The sequence below is a fragment of the Dreissena polymorpha genome, chromosome 10 (assembly GCF_020536995.1).
Source record: "Dreissena polymorpha isolate Duluth1 chromosome 10, UMN_Dpol_1.0, whole genome shotgun sequence".
NCBI classification, from domain to species: Eukaryota; Metazoa; Mollusca; class Bivalvia; order Myida; family Dreissenidae; genus Dreissena; species Dreissena polymorpha.
In genome coordinates this window covers 14,000,613-14,019,843 of record NC_068364.1, presented here as the reverse complement: position 1 = coordinate 14,019,843, position 19,231 = coordinate 14,000,613, and the positions used below count along the sequence as shown (strand labels likewise).

General features: G+C 38.1%; 1 protein-coding gene and 1 long non-coding RNA gene across 28 annotated transcripts in view; both read right to left on the bottom strand.

Moving 5' to 3' along the window:
- The window catches only part of LOC127847129 (cytosolic 5'-nucleotidase 3A-like), a 52,554-nt gene that overhangs the window by 8,296 nt on the left and 25,027 nt on the right, over window positions 1-19,231 (bottom strand). For 2 of the 26 annotated variants that reach the window (XM_052378762.1, XM_052378763.1), the window contains 6 exons: window positions 15,863-15,917; window positions 10,336-10,405; window positions 9,175-9,218; window positions 6,038-6,123; window positions 4,481-4,570; window positions 748-910 (listed from right to left, as the gene is read on the bottom strand). In XM_052378762.1, coding sequence (XP_052234722.1) covers window positions 748-910; window positions 4,481-4,570; window positions 6,038-6,123; window positions 9,175-9,218; window positions 10,336-10,405; window positions 15,863-15,917 — 508 coding nt within the window. Of the gene's footprint in view, window positions 1-747; window positions 911-4,480; window positions 4,571-6,037; window positions 6,124-9,174; window positions 9,219-10,335; window positions 10,406-14,374; window positions 14,415-14,436; window positions 14,477-14,498; window positions 14,539-14,622; window positions 14,663-14,684; window positions 14,725-14,746; window positions 14,787-14,808; window positions 14,849-14,870; window positions 14,911-14,932; window positions 14,973-14,994; window positions 15,035-15,056; window positions 15,097-15,118; window positions 15,159-15,180; window positions 15,221-15,304; window positions 15,345-15,366; window positions 15,407-15,490; window positions 15,531-15,614; window positions 15,655-15,676; window positions 15,717-15,738; window positions 15,779-15,800; window positions 15,841-15,862; window positions 15,918-19,231 lie in introns of all 26 variants that reach the window. The other 24 variants (XM_052378766.1, XM_052378767.1, XM_052378764.1 and 21 more) reach the window with 22 other exon arrangements.
- Window positions 4,584-6,012, bottom strand: LOC127847134 (uncharacterized). 2 transcript variants are annotated; one of them, XR_008033832.1, is made up of 3 exons: window positions 5,425-6,012; window positions 5,321-5,372; window positions 4,584-5,262 (listed from the first exon to the last, which is right to left on the bottom strand). It is a non-coding gene; the product is annotated as an uncharacterized LOC127847134 (long non-coding RNA). The 2 variants fall into 2 exon arrangements; XR_008033833.1 differs by having other exon boundaries at window positions 5,321-5,528; window positions 5,581-6,012.

Here is a 19,231-nt window from a genome sequence, read left to right as displayed (position 1 = left end):
GTCAGCATTATACCACAGCTGTCAGCATTATACCACAGCTGTCAGTTATACTACAGCTAAGGTCAGAGTTATACCTAAGCTGTCCAAGTTATAGCACAGCTGAGATCAAAGCTATTCCACAGCTGTCAGGGTTATACCACAGCTGAGGTCAGAGTTATTCCACAGCTGTCAGAGTTATACCACAGCTGAGGTCAGAGTTATTCCACAGCTGTCAGAGTTATACCACAGCTGAGGGCAGAGTTATTTCACAGCTGTCAGAGTTATACAACAGCTGTCAGAGTTATACAACAGCTGCCAGAGTTATACCACCGCTGAGATAAGAGTTATAAAACAGCTGACACCGAAAATGGATTAGTAGCTTAGCTAGTGCTGTTCAGTGACAAGTCAACCTAAAAATGTCTATCAAATCTTATGCAGCGAAGGAAAACACTAATTATATTATGCTACACATATTTAATTAAAACTTTTATTTGATATCTATTGCATAAGAAGTCTTATAAGTCTGATTCCTGGGTAGAACCAGTCCTTGGTGTCTTTGGTGTCATCTAAAGAATAGTCCCAGATGGAGATGGGAATCCGGGACCTCCCAGTTGCTAGGCATAATCCAGTACACCACAGCAACATATTATTTTACACATGTTTAAAAATATTTGTTATGGTTGTACTTTATGGGAAAGAAGTATAGGATGTGACAAAAACTGTTTTTAAAACGATGAATGACATTAATGATGTAAGATAATTACTTACATTTTCATCAAAATCAATGAAATTCGAGACTATGTGCATGTTGTCATAAAGTGTTGATTGTTGTGCAATGACTTCCTGTATGACGTCGCCAACCCCCGCAGAGAAGATGAGCAGCGGTATATCGTTACTATGGAGACTGTCAAAGAAGCGAATACAGCCATCCCTAGTGGAGAAGAAATTACTATGTTTAGAAAGCAAACAAACAAAAAACTGGGTTTTTAATAATAACATAGTTTTTAATAATAAGACAAAGAATAATCTTATCATTTATATTTATTTTTTATTTCAATGAATTTTGTTGCTGAAAATTGGAATGCACATCCAAAATTCAATAGTACCCCTAGAGGGAATCCTTCTATTTCCAAGTATGAAGTACTAAGACTCCTGAGACCCCTGTATGTAGTGCAGTATAAATCATGAAGCAGTGCTTTTAGGTTTGATCAAGTTATTGATGGCTTAAATCACACTTGCATGGTTGAAACAAGAGATGTGTTTGTCAGAAACACAACGCCCCCTAATGCGCAGTGATACACATGCATGCCAAATATCAAGTTGCTATGTTCAATATTTCTAAAGTTATTGCAAAACTTAACTGTAAGGTTAAAGTTTTGGGACAGAATGACGGACAGGCTGAAAACAATATGCCTCCGATCATTCGATCTGGGGACATAAAAAGTTGTTAAATTTATGGTTTTTTATTTTTTGACAATTGACCTTGAAGGTTGACCTTGACCTTTCACCACTCAAAATGTGCAGCTCCATAAGAAGTAAGAGATTGAATGTAGAAATGATTTTTTTTTTTAATTTTGACCTTTGACCTTGAAGGATGACTTTGACCTTTCCCCACTCAAAATGTGCAGCTCCACGAGATACACATGCATGCCAAATATAAAGTTACTGTGTTCAATATTAAAAAAGTTATGATAAAACTTTAACAAAGGTTAAAGTTTTAGGAAAGAAAAATACAATGATATTTGACCTTTGACCTTGAAGGATGACCTTGACCTTGACTTTTCACCACTCAAAATGAGCAGCTCCATGAGATTCACATGCATGGTAAATATCAAGTAGGCATGTGCAATATTGCAAAAGTCATCAAACTTTAACCAAGGTTAAAGATTTGGATGGACGGACAGACAGACAGACAGACAGGCAGGCGGACAGACAGGAAGATAGACAGACAGTACAAAAACAATATAACCCCGATCTTTCGATCCGGGGGCATAAAAAAACAATAATTTACCAGTTTTTGAGCCATTATCCTTCCTAACACTTCACCAGTTATGCTAGTATGATCTATCCCCTGCTCTTGGTAAAATGTTAATAAACGCACGCTTGGCATATTTGCTTATCATTGTGGTAACAACTTTGCCAATACACAAAACCGGTGTAGATTTATATGAAATAACTGTACTGGGAATGTTATTACTTGAGTCTTGCCAAGGAGTTGACCACCATGTTGTGGGAGTGTTGTTACCTGAGTCTGGCTAAGGAGTTGGCCACCATGTTGTGGGAGTGTTGTTACCCCAGTCTGGCTGAGGAGTTAGCCACCATGTTGTGGGAGTGCTGTTACCTGAGTCTGGCTGAGGAGTTGGCCACCATGTTGTGGGAATGTTGTTACCTGAGTCTGGCTGACGAGTTTGCCACCATGTTGTGGGCGTGTTGTTACCTGAGTCTGGCTGCGGAGTTGGCAACCATGTTGTGAGAATGTTGTTACCGGAGTCTGGCTGAGGAGTTGGCCACCATGTTGTGGGAGTGTTGTTACCCGAGTCTGGCTGAGGAGTTGGCCACCATGTTGTGCTAATGTTGTAACCCGAGTCTTGCTGAAGAGTTGGCCACCATGTTGTGGGAGTGTTGTTACTTGAGACTTGCTGAGGAGTTGGCCACCATGTTGTGGGAGTGTTGTTACCCGAGTCTGGCTGAGGAGTTGGCCACCATGTTGTGCTAATGTTGTTACCCGAGTCTTGCTGAAGAGTTGGCCACCATGTTGTGGGAGTGTTGTTACTTGAGACTTGCTGAGGAGTTGGCCACCATGTTGTGGGAGTGTTGTAACCTGAGTCTGGCTGATGAGTTGGCCACCATGTTGTGGGAGTATTGTTACCTGAGTCTGGCTGAGGAGTTGGTCACCATGTTGTAAGAGTGTTGTTACCTGAGTCTGGCTGAGGAGTTGGCCACCATGTTGTGGGAGTGTTGTTACCTGAGCCTGGCTGAGGAGTTGGCCACCATGTTGTGGGAGTGCTGTTACCTGAGTCTGGCTGAGGAGTTGGTCACCATGTTGTGGGAGTGTTGTTACCTGAGTCTGGCTGAGGAGTTGGCCAACATGTTGTGGGAGTGTTGTTACCCCAGTCTGGCTGAGGAGTTAGCCACCATGTTGTGGGAGTGCTGTTACCTGAGTCTGGCTGAGGAGTTGGCCACCATGTTGTGGGAATGTTGTTACCTGAGTCTGGCTGACGAGTTTGCCACCATGTTGTGGGCGTGTTGTTACCTGAGTCTGGCTGCGGAGTTGGCAACCATGTTGTGAGAATGTTGTTACCGGAGTCTGGCTGAGGAGTTGGCCACCATGTTGTGGGAGTGTTGTTACCCGAGTCTGGCTGAGGAGTTGGCCACCATGTTGTGCTAATGTTGTAACCCGAGTCTTGCTGAAGAGTTGGCCACCATGTTGTGGGAGTGTTGTTACTTGAGACTTGCTGAGGAGTTGGCCACCATGTTGTGGGAGTGTTGTTACCCGAGTCTGGCTGAGGAGTTGGCCACCATGTTGTGCTAATGTTGTTACCCGAGTCTTGCTGAAGAGTTGGCCACCATGTTGTGGGAGTGTTGTTACTTGAGACTTGCTGAGGAGTTGGCCACCATGTTGTGGGAGTGTTGTAACCTGAGTCTGGCTGATGAGTTGGCCACCATGTTGTGGGAGTATTGTTACCTGAGTCTGGCTGAGGAGTTGGTCACCATGTTGTAAGAGTGTTGTTACCTGAGTCTGGCTGAGGAGTTGGCCACCATGTTGTGGGAGTGTTGTTACCTGAGCCTGGCTGAGGAGTTGGCCACCATGTTGTGGGAGTGCTGTTACCTGAGTCTGGCTGAGGAGTTGGTCACCATGTTGTGGGAGTGTTGTTACCTGAGTCTGGCTGAGGAGTTGGCCAACATGTTGTGGGAGTGTTGTTACCTGAGTCTGGCTGAGGAGTTGGCCACCATGTTGTGGGAGTGTTGTAACCAGAGTCTTGCTGAGGAGTTAGCCAACATGTTGTGGGAGTGTTGTTACCTGAGTCTGGCTGAGGAGTTGGCCACCATGTTGTGGGAGTGTTGTTACCTGAGTCTGGCTGATGAGTTGGCCACCATGTTGTGGGAGTGTTGTTACCTGAGTCTGGCTGATGAGTTGGACACCATGTTGTGGGAGTGTTGTTACCTGAGTCTGGCTGATGAGTTGGCCACCATGTTGTGGGAGTGTTGTTACCTGAGTCTGGCTGAGGAGTTGGCCACCATGTTGTGGGAGTGTTGTTTCCTGAGTCTGGCTGAGGAGTTGGCCACCATGTTGTGGGAGTGTTGTTACCTGAGTTTGGCTGATGAGTTGGCCAACATGTTGTGGGAGTGTTGTTACCTGAGTCTGGCTGAGGAGTTGGCCACCATGTTGTGGGAGTGTTGTTACCTGAGTCTGGCTGAGGAGTTGGCCACCATGTTGTGGGAGTGCTGTTACCTGAGTCTGGCTGAGGAGTTGGTCACCATGTTGTGGGAGTGTTGTTACCTGAGTCTGGCTGAGGAGTTGGCAACCATGTTGTGCAGCATGGCCTTGGAGAGTGGGTACTTCATCAGCAGTTCATGGGCCTTGGTCCACCTGAAAAACATCACAGGCAGTCAAATACTTGCTCAAACTTGGTTTCCAGTGGTATTATAAACATTTTAAACCAGGGGTATTTTAAACATTTCAAAACTACAATTAGAAACCAGCTTACCTTCATACATCATTAACCACAACCCTATTTGTTTAAACTTATTTTATACTATAGTTATCAGACTTGGGTTACATGTAGAGTTTGTGTTAATTTCCAAGCATTCAAACGCTTCTTTCACTTAAATGTGCACATTTGGAGTAAAAATTATTGTCTAAGAATACAAACACCTAAAAATACTTAAAACCTGCCTATACAGAGTATTATGTTCATGTCCAAGTGTACAAAGGCCTCTTAACATTTTACCCTGCCTATAAGAGTTTTATGTTCATGTTCAAGTGTACAAAGGCCTCTAATATTTTACCCTGCCTATAAGAGTTTTATGTTCATGTTCAAGTGTACAAAGGCCTCTAACATTTTAACCTGCCTATAAGAGTTTTATGTTCATGTTCAAATGCACAAAGGCTTCTAAAATTTTAACCTGCCTATACGAGTATTATGTTCAAATGCACAAAGGCCTCTAACATTTTAACCTGCCTATACGAGTATTATGTTCAAATGCACAAAGGCCTCTAACATTTTAACCTGCCTATACGAGTATTATGTTCAAATGCACAAAGGCCTCTAACATTTTAACCTGCCTATAAGAGTTTTATGTTCATGTTCAAATGCACAAAGGCTTCTAACATTTTAACCTGCCTATACGAGTATTATGTTCAAATGCACAAAGGCCTCTAACATTTTAACCTGCCTATACGAGTATTATGTTCAAATGCACAAAGGCCTCAAACATTTTAACCTGCCTATACGAGTATTATGTTCAAATGCACAAAGGCCTCTAACATTTTAACCTGCCTATACGAGTATTATGTTCAAATGCACAAAGGCCTCTAACATTTTAACCTGCCTATACGAGTATTATGTTCAAATGCACAAAGGCTTCTAACATTTTAACCTGCCTATAAGAGTATTATTTTCATGTTCAAGGGCACAAAGGCCTCTTACATTTTAACATGCCTATATAGAGTATTATTTTCATGTCATTCCTATATAGAGTTTTATGTTCATGTCATTCCTATATAAAGTATTATGGTCATGTCATTCCTATATAGTGTATTATGTTCATGTCATTCCTATATAGAGTATTATGTTCATGTCATTCCTATACTAGTATATAAAGCATGATGTTCATGTTTAAGTGAACAAAGGCCCTTACATTTTGACCTTCCTATATAAAGTACATGTCCATGTCCAAGTGTACAAAGGACTCAAATTTTGACAAACTACTGGTACCAAATCATGGCCTATGGGCTAATAAAAATAGGAAATAAATGTTTCAAAATTATTTATATTTCAAGCCGCTCATGAAAAACTAGTTAACCATTTTTTTACCCATCCACACAATACTTTACCATTCCACCATGTACGGAGTTTTCTCTTCTATTGTCATGTTAGGATCCACTTCTATCACAAAGTATTTGTCTCGCAACTTATAAGCCTGAAAAATCCAACCAAAGCAACGCCATATCATTCAAGTAAGGAGACTAAATGATATTATGCATAACATAGCTACTAATAATGATGATATATCAAATATACACTGTAGATCAGCTATAGCTATAGCTGTTTGAATGGCCATAACATCATCACTTTGATTAAACAAGTTATTTTATTCTAATGTAGAATAACTTAACAGTTGTAGGTAGAAAATGTATGCAGCATCACCAACAAATCTGTAGCTAGACCACTTATGCGATTCTGGGTGTTCATAACCAACCCCCCCCCCCTGGATACTCATAAAATATTAATGTAGTAACATGGTATGTCATACCAGTTCTGAAGCTCTGAAGCTAGTGCATTTATTATGCATAACCACTATTCTAAAGCTAGTGTATTGATTCTGCATAACCACTATTCTGAAGCTAGTGCATTCATTCTGCATAACCACTATTCTGAAGCTAGTGCATTCATTCTGCATAACCACTATTCTGAAGCTAGTGCATTCATTCTGCATAACCACTATTCTGAAGCTAGTGCATTCATTCTGCATAACCACTATTCTGAAGCTAGTGCATTCATTCTGCATAACCACTATTCTAAAGCTAGTGTATTAATTCTGCATAACCACTATTCTGAAGCCTGTGTATTAATTCTGCATAACCACTATTCTGAAGCCTGTGCATTCATTCTGCATAACCCAATATTCTGAAGCCTGTGCATTCATTCTGCATTTCCCTCGATTCTGAAGCCAGTGCATTCATTCTGCATAACCCAATATTCTGAAGCCTGTGCATTCATTCTGCATAACCCACTATTCTGAAGCCAGTGCATTCATTCTGCATTTCCCTCGATTCTGAAGCCAGTGCATTCATTCTGCATAACCCACTATTCTGAAGCCTGTGCATTCATTCTGCATAACCCACGATTTTGAAGCTAGTGAATTTATTCTGCATAACCCACTATTCTAAAGCTAGTGCATTTATTCTGCATTACCCTCGATTCTGAAGCTAGTGAATTTATTCTGCATAACCCACTATTCTAAAGCTAGTGCATTCATTCTGCATAGCCACTATTCTAAAGCTAGTGCATTCATTCTGCATAACAAACTATTCTGACGCTAGTGCATTTATTATGCATAACCACTATTCTGAAGCTAGTGCATTTATTCTGCATAACCCACTATTCTAAAGCTAGTGTATTAATTCTGCATAATGTACTATTCTGAAGCTAGTGCATTCATTCTGCATAACCCATTATTCTGAAGATAGTGTATTCATTCTGCATAACCCACTATTTTGAAGCTAGTGTCTTCATTCTGCATACCTTATAGTGCTGAAGCTAGAACATATTTGTGCAAAATAACCACCTATACATTCCCCTTTATTGCAATAAGAACACAATTCAATACATATTTTATAACCATCAATAACTCAACTATAAATTGAAATGGGAATTGAAATGAAGACTGTGGCTATGTTCCGTGAGGATTGTGACAATGTTCTGTAAAGACTGTGAGATTATGTTGTTTGAGGACTGAGTGACTATGTTTTATGAGGACTGTGAGACTATGTTCTGTTAGGACTGTGAGACTATGTTCAGTGAGGACTTTGACTGTCAGGGCTGTGACTATATTCTGTGAGGACTGTGAATTTTGTGTGTGTTCTGTGAGGACTAAGGACTGTGAAACTATGCTTTGTGAGGACTGTGAGAATATGTTCTGTGTTTACTTTGGATGTTCGGGCTGTGACTATGTTCTGTGGGGGCTGTGACTATGTTCTGTGAGGACTGTGAGACTTTGTTATGTGAGGACTGTGGGGCTATGTTCTGTGATGATTGTGAGACTATGTTCTGTGAGGACTGTGAGACTATGTTCTGTGAGGACTGTGAGACTATGTTCTGTGAGGACTGTGATAGTCTGGGCTGAGTCTATGTTCTATCAAGACTGTGACTGTGTTCTGTGAGGCCTGTTCCTATATAATTTGAGGACTGTTTAATCTGTGAAGACTGTTAGACTATGTTCTATTAGGATTGTGAGACTATGTTCAGTGAGGACTGTAGGACTATGCTCTGTGAGGACTATGACTATGTTCTGTGAGGGCTGTGGGGCTATGTTCTGTGAGACTGTGTTCTATCAAGACTGTGACTTTGTTCTGTGAGGAATTAGACTATTTTCTGTGAATACTGTGACTATGATTTGACTGTGATACTATGTTATGTGAGGACTGTGAGATTATGTTCTGTGATAACAAAGACTATGTTCTGTGAGGACTGTGACACTATGTTCTGTGAAGACTGTGAGCCTATGTTCTGTGAGGACTGTGGTTATGTTCTATGAGGACTTTGACTATGTTCTGTGAGGACTGTGAGACTATGTTTTGTAAGGACTAAGACACTATGTTCTGTGAAGACTGTGAGACTATGGTCTGTTAGGACTGTCAGGCTATGTTCTGTGAGGACTGTAATAGTATGCGCTGTGAGAACCATGAGACTATACTCTGTGAAGTATGTAAGATTATGTTCTGTAAGGACTGTGACTTTGTTCTGTGAGGACTGTAACTATGTTCTGCGAGCACTGTGACTATGTTTTGTAGGGACTGTGAGACAATGTTCTGTGAGGACTGAGATTATATTCTGTGAGGACTGTGAAATTATGTTCTGTGAGGACTGTGAGACTGGTCATGTTCTCTCAGGAAAGGAACTATGTTCTGTCAAGACTGTGGTTATGTTTTGTCAGGAATGGAACTATGTTCTGTTGGGACTGTGCCCATGTTCTATCAGGTTTGCCAATACTCTGCCATGACTTTTGCTATTTTCTGTCAGGCTATTGACTATGGTCTGTCAGGACTGTGGCTATGTTCTGTCAGGACTTTGAGCATGTTATGACAGGTGTTGACTATGTTCTATCAGGACTGTGACGATGTTCTGTCAGGACTGTGACTTTGTTATGACATGCATTGACTATGTTCTGTCAGGACTGGGGCTATTATCTGTCAGGACCGTGACTATGTTATGACAGGCGTCGACTATGTTCTGTCAGAGAAAAACCCACCTCCTCCTTATACTCTTCAGGTAAGCCACCTTCTTCCAGAACATCTGAAACAGTTGCGGACAGCAAATGGAGTAACCAAGTACACAAACATACTTATTTAGATATCTTCATCTTTTACCTCAAAATCTCAAAATCAGTTGAATCTTATAATATGTAAAGTTCAAAATAGCTTTTCTTTTTTACATGAACACATCCACTGTTACGTCTGTGGTTGTGTGAGCCTCAGCCAAAAATAAAATTGCTATAAAAAATGGGTAAACATTTATTGTTCTATAGAGATGTTATTACTGTCAAGATATGTTTGTCTGAATTTGGATATTTCATCAAAATGTCTATCGTACAGTTTTTCATTTGATTATTAGTAGTACTATTAAAAATTATAATAAAATTCTAGATTAATAGACACGTAGAATACCTCTTCGTTAAGGTTTCATACATATAATTATATATATATATATATATATATATATATATATATATATATATATATATATATATATATATATATATATATATATAGATCTTTCTTTTAATAACATAGTATCAACCCCATTCAATTATTTAAAATTATAATACAACTTGCCGAGTTTAGTTAAATAATAGTAATTATAATCTTTAATTGTTTTTTCTATTATCAAAATATATGCATACAATTCTAACATACAAGATAACAACAAAAGCATATTCATGTGATTTAATTGAAACATGCTATTTAGTGTCATCTGTAATAGTAAGAATGAGATTCCATTCAAGAATAAAAGGTGTGTTTGCATGTCCAATTTTGAAATGTATGTACATGTATATCGGTAATTATCTTTGCTTTACTTCCATACATTTTAGTGTATTTATGTCTCATATTAATATGTTTCTATCAGCTATGTACATTTTTTTATAAAAATAAAGAGTTTAAATTTTTCGATCTTGTTAACATTACATTGCATACCCAACCATCAATTTTTGCATATTGAAACACTTAAACTTGTAAATTGTTGATTTTTTTTATGAATTTTGTTTCATGTATCTGTTATTTCGTTTGAGTGAGCGTGTGAGTGAGGAGGGTTAATACAATTGTTAGTCGACCATATAATTTCAACAATTTATATGAAAAAAAAGTTAGAAACACTTTTCATCAATGAAACATCTATTAATCTAAGGACATACTATGGCATGTTGCACACACTTGACCTCTATGTGTGAACTTTGTCAATGTCCTATCGAAGTCAGCTACCACCTGAAATACAACACAACCAAGGGTAAATGATAACACAGAATAGTAGCTCCTGATGTAACACAACCAGTGGGTTATGATGGAATGCAACACAACCAGTGGTTAATGATGAAATGCAACACATGGTTAATGATGAAATGCAACACAACCAGTGGTTAATGATGAAATGCAACACAAACAGTGGTTAATGATGAAATGCAACACAACTAGTGGTAAATGATAACACAGAATAGTAGCTCCAGATGTGAATACTTTCAGTGATTAATGATAACACAGAATAGTAGCTACATATACAGGTGTAAGCCACAGATAAAACAAGGTGAGTGAGGCAGAAGAACACAAACAAGCAAAGAGCAACACAAACCTGGACCAGGGTGAGACTATCTGTCATGAGGTGAAGATGCATGCCTTAATAACGATGTTAAATCTTTGTATGGACCACAAATGTTAAGCTTTTAGTGATTAAATGCCCATTCTATGATACATGTATATACAATAAGTGTTCATAATAACACAAATTGTTAAAACAAAACCAGCTAAGCCAAAAAATGTTAAAACAAAAATCAACCAAGCCAAAAATTGTCAAACAAAAAACAACCAAGCCAAAATTGTTCAAACAAAAAACAACCAAGCCCACAAACATGCATATAAAGTCAAGTTTGTAAATTCTGTATTAACGAAGAAAATTCATATTTGCATGTTCATGGGTACATGGCAGTGATTTTTTTTGCCAGAAATTACAGCCGATATTCGGCTGCTTCCCAATTGCAAAAAATGACGTTTTTTCCCCAAAATTTGATTAAAATTTCCCCAAAAAAGAAAAAAAAATCCAAATAGAGCCAATAAGATTACAATGTAATTTAGCAATAATTTCGAACGAGTGCCGATCGAGCTTGCCGAGTCGTCACCGAAAAACAACTGACTTACGTATTGTTCGCGAATTTAGCCGAATACAATTTTACGTTGCTATCCACATCTCTCTCTATATTGCGGAGGATACCGACGATAGTCGATGCATCCCGATTGTAAACGCCTGTTTTTACACTTGTCCAAGATGGCGGCAAGCAGACGAGAAATTTGGGATGAGCGGCGAAAATGATAAATAATATTCAAATTAACAACGGATATCATATGGTTATTACGGAATAATTTAATGCGTGTGTCAATTAACGCAAAATACAACGTTTGAGATAAAAACAACAAATATTTATTACAAATCTTCACAGTGAATGTGCATCATGGAAATCAGTGTTGGGAAATTCGAGTTAGTCTACCGGTAGCTGAAATAATTCGCGTTCAGAATAAATCTGAGTCTGCCAAAGCAAAAATCATCAAAAGACTCTAAGGCGGCAATTTATATTGACTAGTTTACCGGTACTCACAAAGTTAATGCATTTAAGATGAGTATCGTTCGAAAATGGAAATGGACAAACATGATATGATTTATATGTAAAATCATATGCATATGCATTTTCTGCTTTATTATGTTTGTCACGCTTTACAGTTTACTGAAATAGCATTGAAGTGCAAGATGTTGAAAGGTAAAGAAATGAAATAAATTATTTTAACTCTATTTAATACATCATTGACATAGCAAGACCACTTAAGCGTTTTTTTTTATAAATATTCGTTAAGGTTTTACCATATGATATTTAATTTAAAAAATACTGAATTAAATTCTTACTGTTAAAGAGGTCATGATTAAATGGTATATTTAAGAATCTATATAGATTATTGCAAGTTCAATATGAATGTGGAAGGATATTAACTTAACGTTGTCTTCATTGTAAGAACACATTAAATTAGCACTTTATAATATAAAAATGCTGTCAAACATACTTTAATAATTTTAATTCTGTTCTTATAATCATATTTATAATATTTCCCAATTTCATGGTTTATCGCGCTATTTTCCCCAATTTCATGGTTTATCGCGCTAATTTTCCCAATCCAAATGGCACCGGCTGTAACAAAAAAAGCAAAAAAAATCACTGCATGGGTACTGGTTTCAGTTTTGGTCTAACATGGAAAACAAGAGCTGTCAGAGGACAGCGCGCTCGACTATTCGAGTGCTTGACAGTATAATGTAAGCCATCATGGGCAAATTGTTCATATTCGATAATTTATTAGACAATCTTTCAAAAAAAACAAAAAACAATTTCTTGGGGGGGGGGGGTGGAAAGTGGTAATTTATTAGATGATGTTTAAAAAAAAATATTAGTGTGGGGGGGTGGGGGGGGGGGGTTGGGGTGGGGGGTTTGAAAGGGGGGTATAATGTGGGGTGTGGTTATTTATAAGATGTTTAAAAAAAAATTGGGGGGGGTGGGTGGGGGGGGGGAAGGGGGGGTGAGAGGGGGGTATAATGTGGGGTGTGGTAATTTATAAGACGATGTTTAAAAAAAATAAATTGGGGGGGGTGAGGTTGGGGGGGGGGGGGAAGGATTCTGGTGGGGGCGTGGGGTATTGTTTGGGTGGAATCCATTGTGGTATTCAGGTAAGGGTTGTTTTGTCAAAGTAATAATAAAATGTGAACATAAATAAAGAAGTTATTGTAATTTAAGCAAAAGGTTCAATTATCTAAGTGTAAAAGGGGCCATAATTATGTCAAAATGCTTGATACAGTGGTCTGCTCTTGAAAAAAATTTGGGTACGAAAAAAAATTGGGTCAAAAAAAATTACGAAAACATTTGGGTACAAACAAAATGGGTAAGAAACATTTTATTGGTATGAACAAATTTGGGTACGAAAAACATTTGGGTACGAAAAAAAAAATTGGGTACGAAAAAATTTGGGTACGAAAAAATGGGTACGAAAAAAAATTTGTGTACGAAAAAAATGGGTATGAAAAAAATTTGGGATAAACAAATTTGGGAACGAAAAACATTTTGGTACGAAAAAAAATGGGTGCGAAAAAAATTTGGGTACGAAAATATTCGGGTATGAAAAAAATTTGGGTACGAAAAAAATGGGTATGAAAAAAATGGGAACGAACAAAATATGGGTACAAAATATTTTGGGTATGAAATTTTTTATTTAAAATCAAATTTGAATTGTCTAGCGCGTGAATTGTCTCCTGGGGGTGAATTGTCTTGGGGTTTCTATTAACGCTATATGTACTTCCGGCCAAGCCACGTGTTTATAGCGATTGCGCAATATAAAACACCACTTTTTCGTCATTTTAACAAAAACTGGATTTTTCCCAGATATGACGAGTACGCCATTGTGAATATCGCGTTCTGGTCCATATACATGTCAAATTTCAGCAAAAGTGTTGGTCCAGGTTTCAAGCGCCACAAATCGCGGCTATACCCTGGAGCTTAATGAATTTTAGTTGCCATTATCATTCGTTCAATTGAACGTCATCAAATGATGACGTCAATATGGCACTCATTCCATATATAAAAGGGTCAATAATAATGATAAAATGCTTGATAGAGTTGTCTGCTCTTGTTTATAGGTTGGGCTGATGTTGGTAAACAAGTATGCAAAATATAAAAGCAATATGTCAAGGGACAAAGAAAATATTTGGGGTAGTACGAAAACTTTAACATTTGCTTGCAGATGCAGATGCCGACGCCGGGGTGAGTAGGATAGCTCCACTATATATATTTCATATATAATAGTTGAGCTAAAAATAAATATTTTCAACACAACATGTCATGACCCACATATTTGACAGAAACTGTAGCTTTTTAATAATGAATAATTATTTTCATTCATAATTTACAAACTTATCATACTTTCTTTTTTAAGATGACCTGCAGGGATTCAAACTAAAAGTTAATATCATGTTCAATTCTGTATATCATCTGAATAATTGAAAGAAAATGTTGACAAGGAAACTTTTGATAGCCAAACAGCTCCTCACTTTTACATGATATTCTAGTGAAGATTGTGTGAGTACTTGGCTAGATCCCTGCAGGTGACCTGAGAGGCATACTAGTCTACAGCTAGAGCGAGGAGAACACTTACTGTAAGTACAAGCACCCTTGTAATTGGTGATGGTACACAGCTAGAGTGAGGAGAACACTTACTGTAAGTACAAGCACCCTTGTAATTGGTGATGGTACACAGCTAGAGCGAGGAGAACACTTACTGTAAGTACAAGCACCCTTGTAATTGGTGATGGTACACAGCTAGAGTGAGGAGAACACTTACTGTAAGTACAAGCACCATTGTAATTGGTGATGGTACACAGCTAGAGTGAGGAGAACACTTACTGTAAGTACAAGCACCCTTGTAATTGGTGATGGTACACAGCTAGAGCGAGGAGAACACTTACTGTAAGTACAAGCACCCTTGTAATTGGTGATGGTACACAGCTAGAGTGAGGAGAACACTTACTGTAAGTACAAGCACCCTTGTAATTGGTGATGGTACACAGCTAGAGCGAGGAGAACACTTACTGTAAGTACAAGCACCCTTGTAATTGGTGATGGTACACAGCTAGAGTGAGGAGAACACTTACTGTAAGTACAAGCACCCTTGTAATTGGTGATGGTACACAGCTAGAGTGAGGAGAACACTTACTGTAAGTACAAGCACCCTTGTAATTGGTGATGGTACACAGCTAGAGTGAGGAGAACACTTACTGTAAGTACAAGCACCCTTGTAATTGGTGATGGTACACAGCTAGAGTGAGGAGAACACTTACTGTAAGTACAAGCACCCTTGTAATTGGTGATGGTACACAGCTAGAGTGAGGAGAACACTTACTGTAAGTACAAGCACCCTTGTAATTGGTGATGGTACACAGCTAGAGTGAGGAGAACACTTACTGTAAGTACAAGCACCCTTGTAATTGGTGATGGTACACAGCTAGAGTGAGGATAACACTTACTGTAAGTAAAAGCACCCTTGTAATTGGTGATGGTACACAGCTAGAGTGAGGAGAACACTTACTGTAAGTACAAGCACCCTTGTAATTGGTGATGGTACACAGCTAGAGTGAGGAGAACACTTACTGTAAGTACAAGCACCCTTGTAATTGGTGATGGTACACAGCTAGAGTGAGGAGAACACTTACTGTAAGTACAAGCACCTTTGTAATTGGTGATGGTACACAGCTAGAGTGAGGAGAACACTTACTGTAAGTACAAGCACCCTTGTAATTGGTGATGGTACACAGCTAGAGTGAGGAGAACACTTACTGTAAGTACAAGCACCCGTGTAATTGGTGATGGTACACAGCTAGAGTGAGGAGAACACTTACTGTAAGTACAAGCACCCTTGTAATTGGTGATGGTACACAGCTAGAGTGAGGAGAACACTTACTGTAAGTACAAGCACCCTTGTAATTGGTGATGGTACACAGCTAGAGTGAGGAGAACACTTACTGTAAGTACAAGCACCCTTGTAATTGGTGATGGTACACAGCTAGAGTGAGGAGAACACTTACTGTAAGTACAAGCACCCTTGTAATTGGTGATGGTACACAGCTAGAGTGAGGAGAACACTTACTGTAAGTACAAGCACCCTTGTAATTGGTGATGGTACTATCAAAATCCGAACAAACCTGGCAAAAGAACCACAAGATGCACCTGTATTGCTGACCACAAGATGCACCTGTATTGCTGACCAGATTTTCAATACAGCTGGCCAAGCCTCACTTACATGTACAAACACATTTCTTATCTTGTTATAAATTATGGTATGACATGCAAATTCATAAAAGATCCAATATCTGTTCTATATTTGTGAAAAACTGCATTTAACAAATCATGATTTCTTTATGGAGCCACAATAGCATTATAGTACTTGGGAGAGCAATATCTCGAATGACACACACGGAGATTCTTAACACAATTATTGAATATTAAGTGTACCTGTAATTATATATACTTAACACAAATATTGTACATACTTTAAAACTGAGATTTAAAAGAAACAGTCCTTGTTCAATTATCAAGCATAACAATCAAGAGCTTTGTCACAAACAAAAAAAACCTATAAGGTAAATGTTACCACAATTAAAACAGGGTCTCTATAGCAAGGCCATTCTTAAACAAGAGTGTGATGATGTCCCTATAGCACTCACCTAAATTCAAGGACACCAACTGTTGAAGACTTGACCAGGTGTGCTTTTTTTTTAAGCACACTTTGCTTATATTCAAACTTGGCCAAGATATTGTCAAGATAAACATTCTGACAAAATTTTAATTACGACTGAGTCATGAATATGGCCCTTAAGCGGTAACAACTATTAAACAAGAGCACCGCGTAGCTGGTGCAGACCACTCATCTATTTTTCTTTTTAAAAGAAAAAAAAAATCAAAAAAAAAAATCTTAATTTTTTTGGGAGGTGGGGGTGGTGGGGGGATTCTAGGGTGGGATGGTTAGATGGTCTTTCAAAAATAAAATGATAAATATAAATATTTGTGTTTTTTAACCATGTTTAAAAAAAAAAAAAATTGTGGGGGGGGGGGGGTGGGGGGGGGGGTCAGTGGGGTGAGAGGGGGGTATAGTAAGGGTGTGGTCATTTATAAGATTATCTTTCAAAAATAAACAAGAGGGCCATGATGGCCCTGAATCCCTCACCTGAATAACCTTGCTTCATGAACTTAAATTTTATTAGAACCATATACAATCCCAAGCCAAATTTCATTAATTAATACATTCTGACAAAATTTCATTAAGACATGATGAAAACTGTGACCTCTTTCATCTACACAAGGTTTTACTAGAATTGGCCCGGTGACCTAATTTTTGACCCCAGATGACCCATATACAATCCAAAATCAGATATTATCAAGATATACATTCTGACCATATTTCATTAAGATCATATGAAAACTATGACCTCTATTGTCTTCACAAAGTTTTTCTATGATTTGACCTAGTGACCTAGTTTTTGACCCAGATGACCCTAATACAATCCCAACCCAGATTTCATCAAGATTAATATTCTGGCCAAATTTCATAAAGATTTGATGAAAAGTTTGACCTCTACTTTCTACAAGTTTTTTAATTTGACCTAGTTTTTTACCCTTGATGACCCAAATTCAATCCCAACCCAGATTTTAACAAGACAAACATTCTGACCATATTTCATTAAGGTCTGATGGAAGCTGTGACCTATATAGTCTACACAAGGTTTTTCTATTATTTGACCTAGTGACCTAGTTGTTGACCCCAGATGACCCTAATACAATCCAAACAGGGCTTCCCTGGCCCAAAAATTTTTTAGCCAACATTTTAGCCACATGGAATTTTGTGTAGCCAAATTTTAGAAACTGTAGCCAAAGTTTTAGCTAAGCATTCGGAACCACCTGTTGTAAGTCTAGGCTAAGGGGTGTTAACAAAGAAACTACAAAACGAAGCTTTAATATGTTTATTACTGTAACCATCATGTGTGCATAACAAAAATAAACAGTTTACAACAAACCATTTATAAAAGTACATAGTGTGAAACATTTCTTTGAACTTCTTTGTTCCGCCATTTAGTACCATCTGAATTTGCGAAAGAGTGGACATGTTTTTTTGGAGAATTTGAAAGAATTTATAAACAGAATTCAGAATCTCTTGGTATTTCACCAAATATGGAATGGTAACGGCTGCCCCGGAACAACTCAATGCCAACTGATGTGCTATGCAGTGTGTTGCCAACACACCTGGTACTGCACGCTTCAGACGGGTGACTACCCCAGAATTTCGCCAAACCATTACAGAAGCCCCGTCAGTGCTCACCCCACATTAATTTTGAATGTCAATTCCCTTTCTACCAAGCAAATTAACTACATTCTCATGTATGCTCTCTGCATTTGCTAATTGAAGTTCAGCCACACCTAAAAAGTAAGTTTGTGGCAAAGCCATTCCAAACTCATCAGTTTCCAAAAGTTTAACATAGGTCACTTAATTTTGCTTCACCGAAATAGGTAATACTTTGGTAAGAAACCTCAGCATATCAGGCAAATCTAAGAATACAAAATATAAAGACAATAAAATTAATTGTGAAATAATCTTTTAGAAAGAAGACAACAATATTTTGAAAACGAAATCACCTGAAAACAATTGTACGTCAACGTTATTTTCGCTTCGCAATGCTGTTTACATTGAAGATAATTGACCTCTAACATATGCGAGCACCTTGCTGCATGGTCCCGGCTCTCTCATTTTGCGAATTGACATGCACATATGAGCGTGGAACTAGAACTTTATAAATATTCGTTTAAAAATTTCCAAACGCTGTCACGGAATATACCGAGTTGCAACAGTTTGTATTTCAGATACATCGGAACACACTCGGCAAATTCCGTCTCAATGTTCAGAATATTTTACAAATATAGTATCGCGTGATCCGAGTTATTTTGGAAAATAACGCATATAACCAAACATGTGCGAGCTATTCTTATTGGAGGACACAAATAGATCGAAAACATAAAAAACACACTGGTAATAACGTATTTAGTTCTACATGTTTTGATGGCAAATATTGGAATCCCACGGAGCATCAGACGATGATTATTGAAGATATTTATTATATTTTTTGGAGTCCGACATTTTGGTCCGACGGAATTGTAAAATCGATCGGACTTTGTCATAATCTGTCAGATATGTCCGTCGGTCCGACGAAGTTTGGTATTGTCTGATTTATATTTTAATCATTACAACATTACGAACTTCTTAAAATCCATTATCAACTTCTTTACTTACGTTCATTGTGTGACTAAGTTGATAATTCGCTAACAATTTTTACTCAAATTGATTTAAATCAGCAGCAATCTTTAATCTTTAATCAGATGTAATTGTTTATTTAAGCCGCTACGATGTACGATTACACCATTGTTTTGTTTTCACACCAGTAATATTCCTTTGTCTCGATAACCGGTT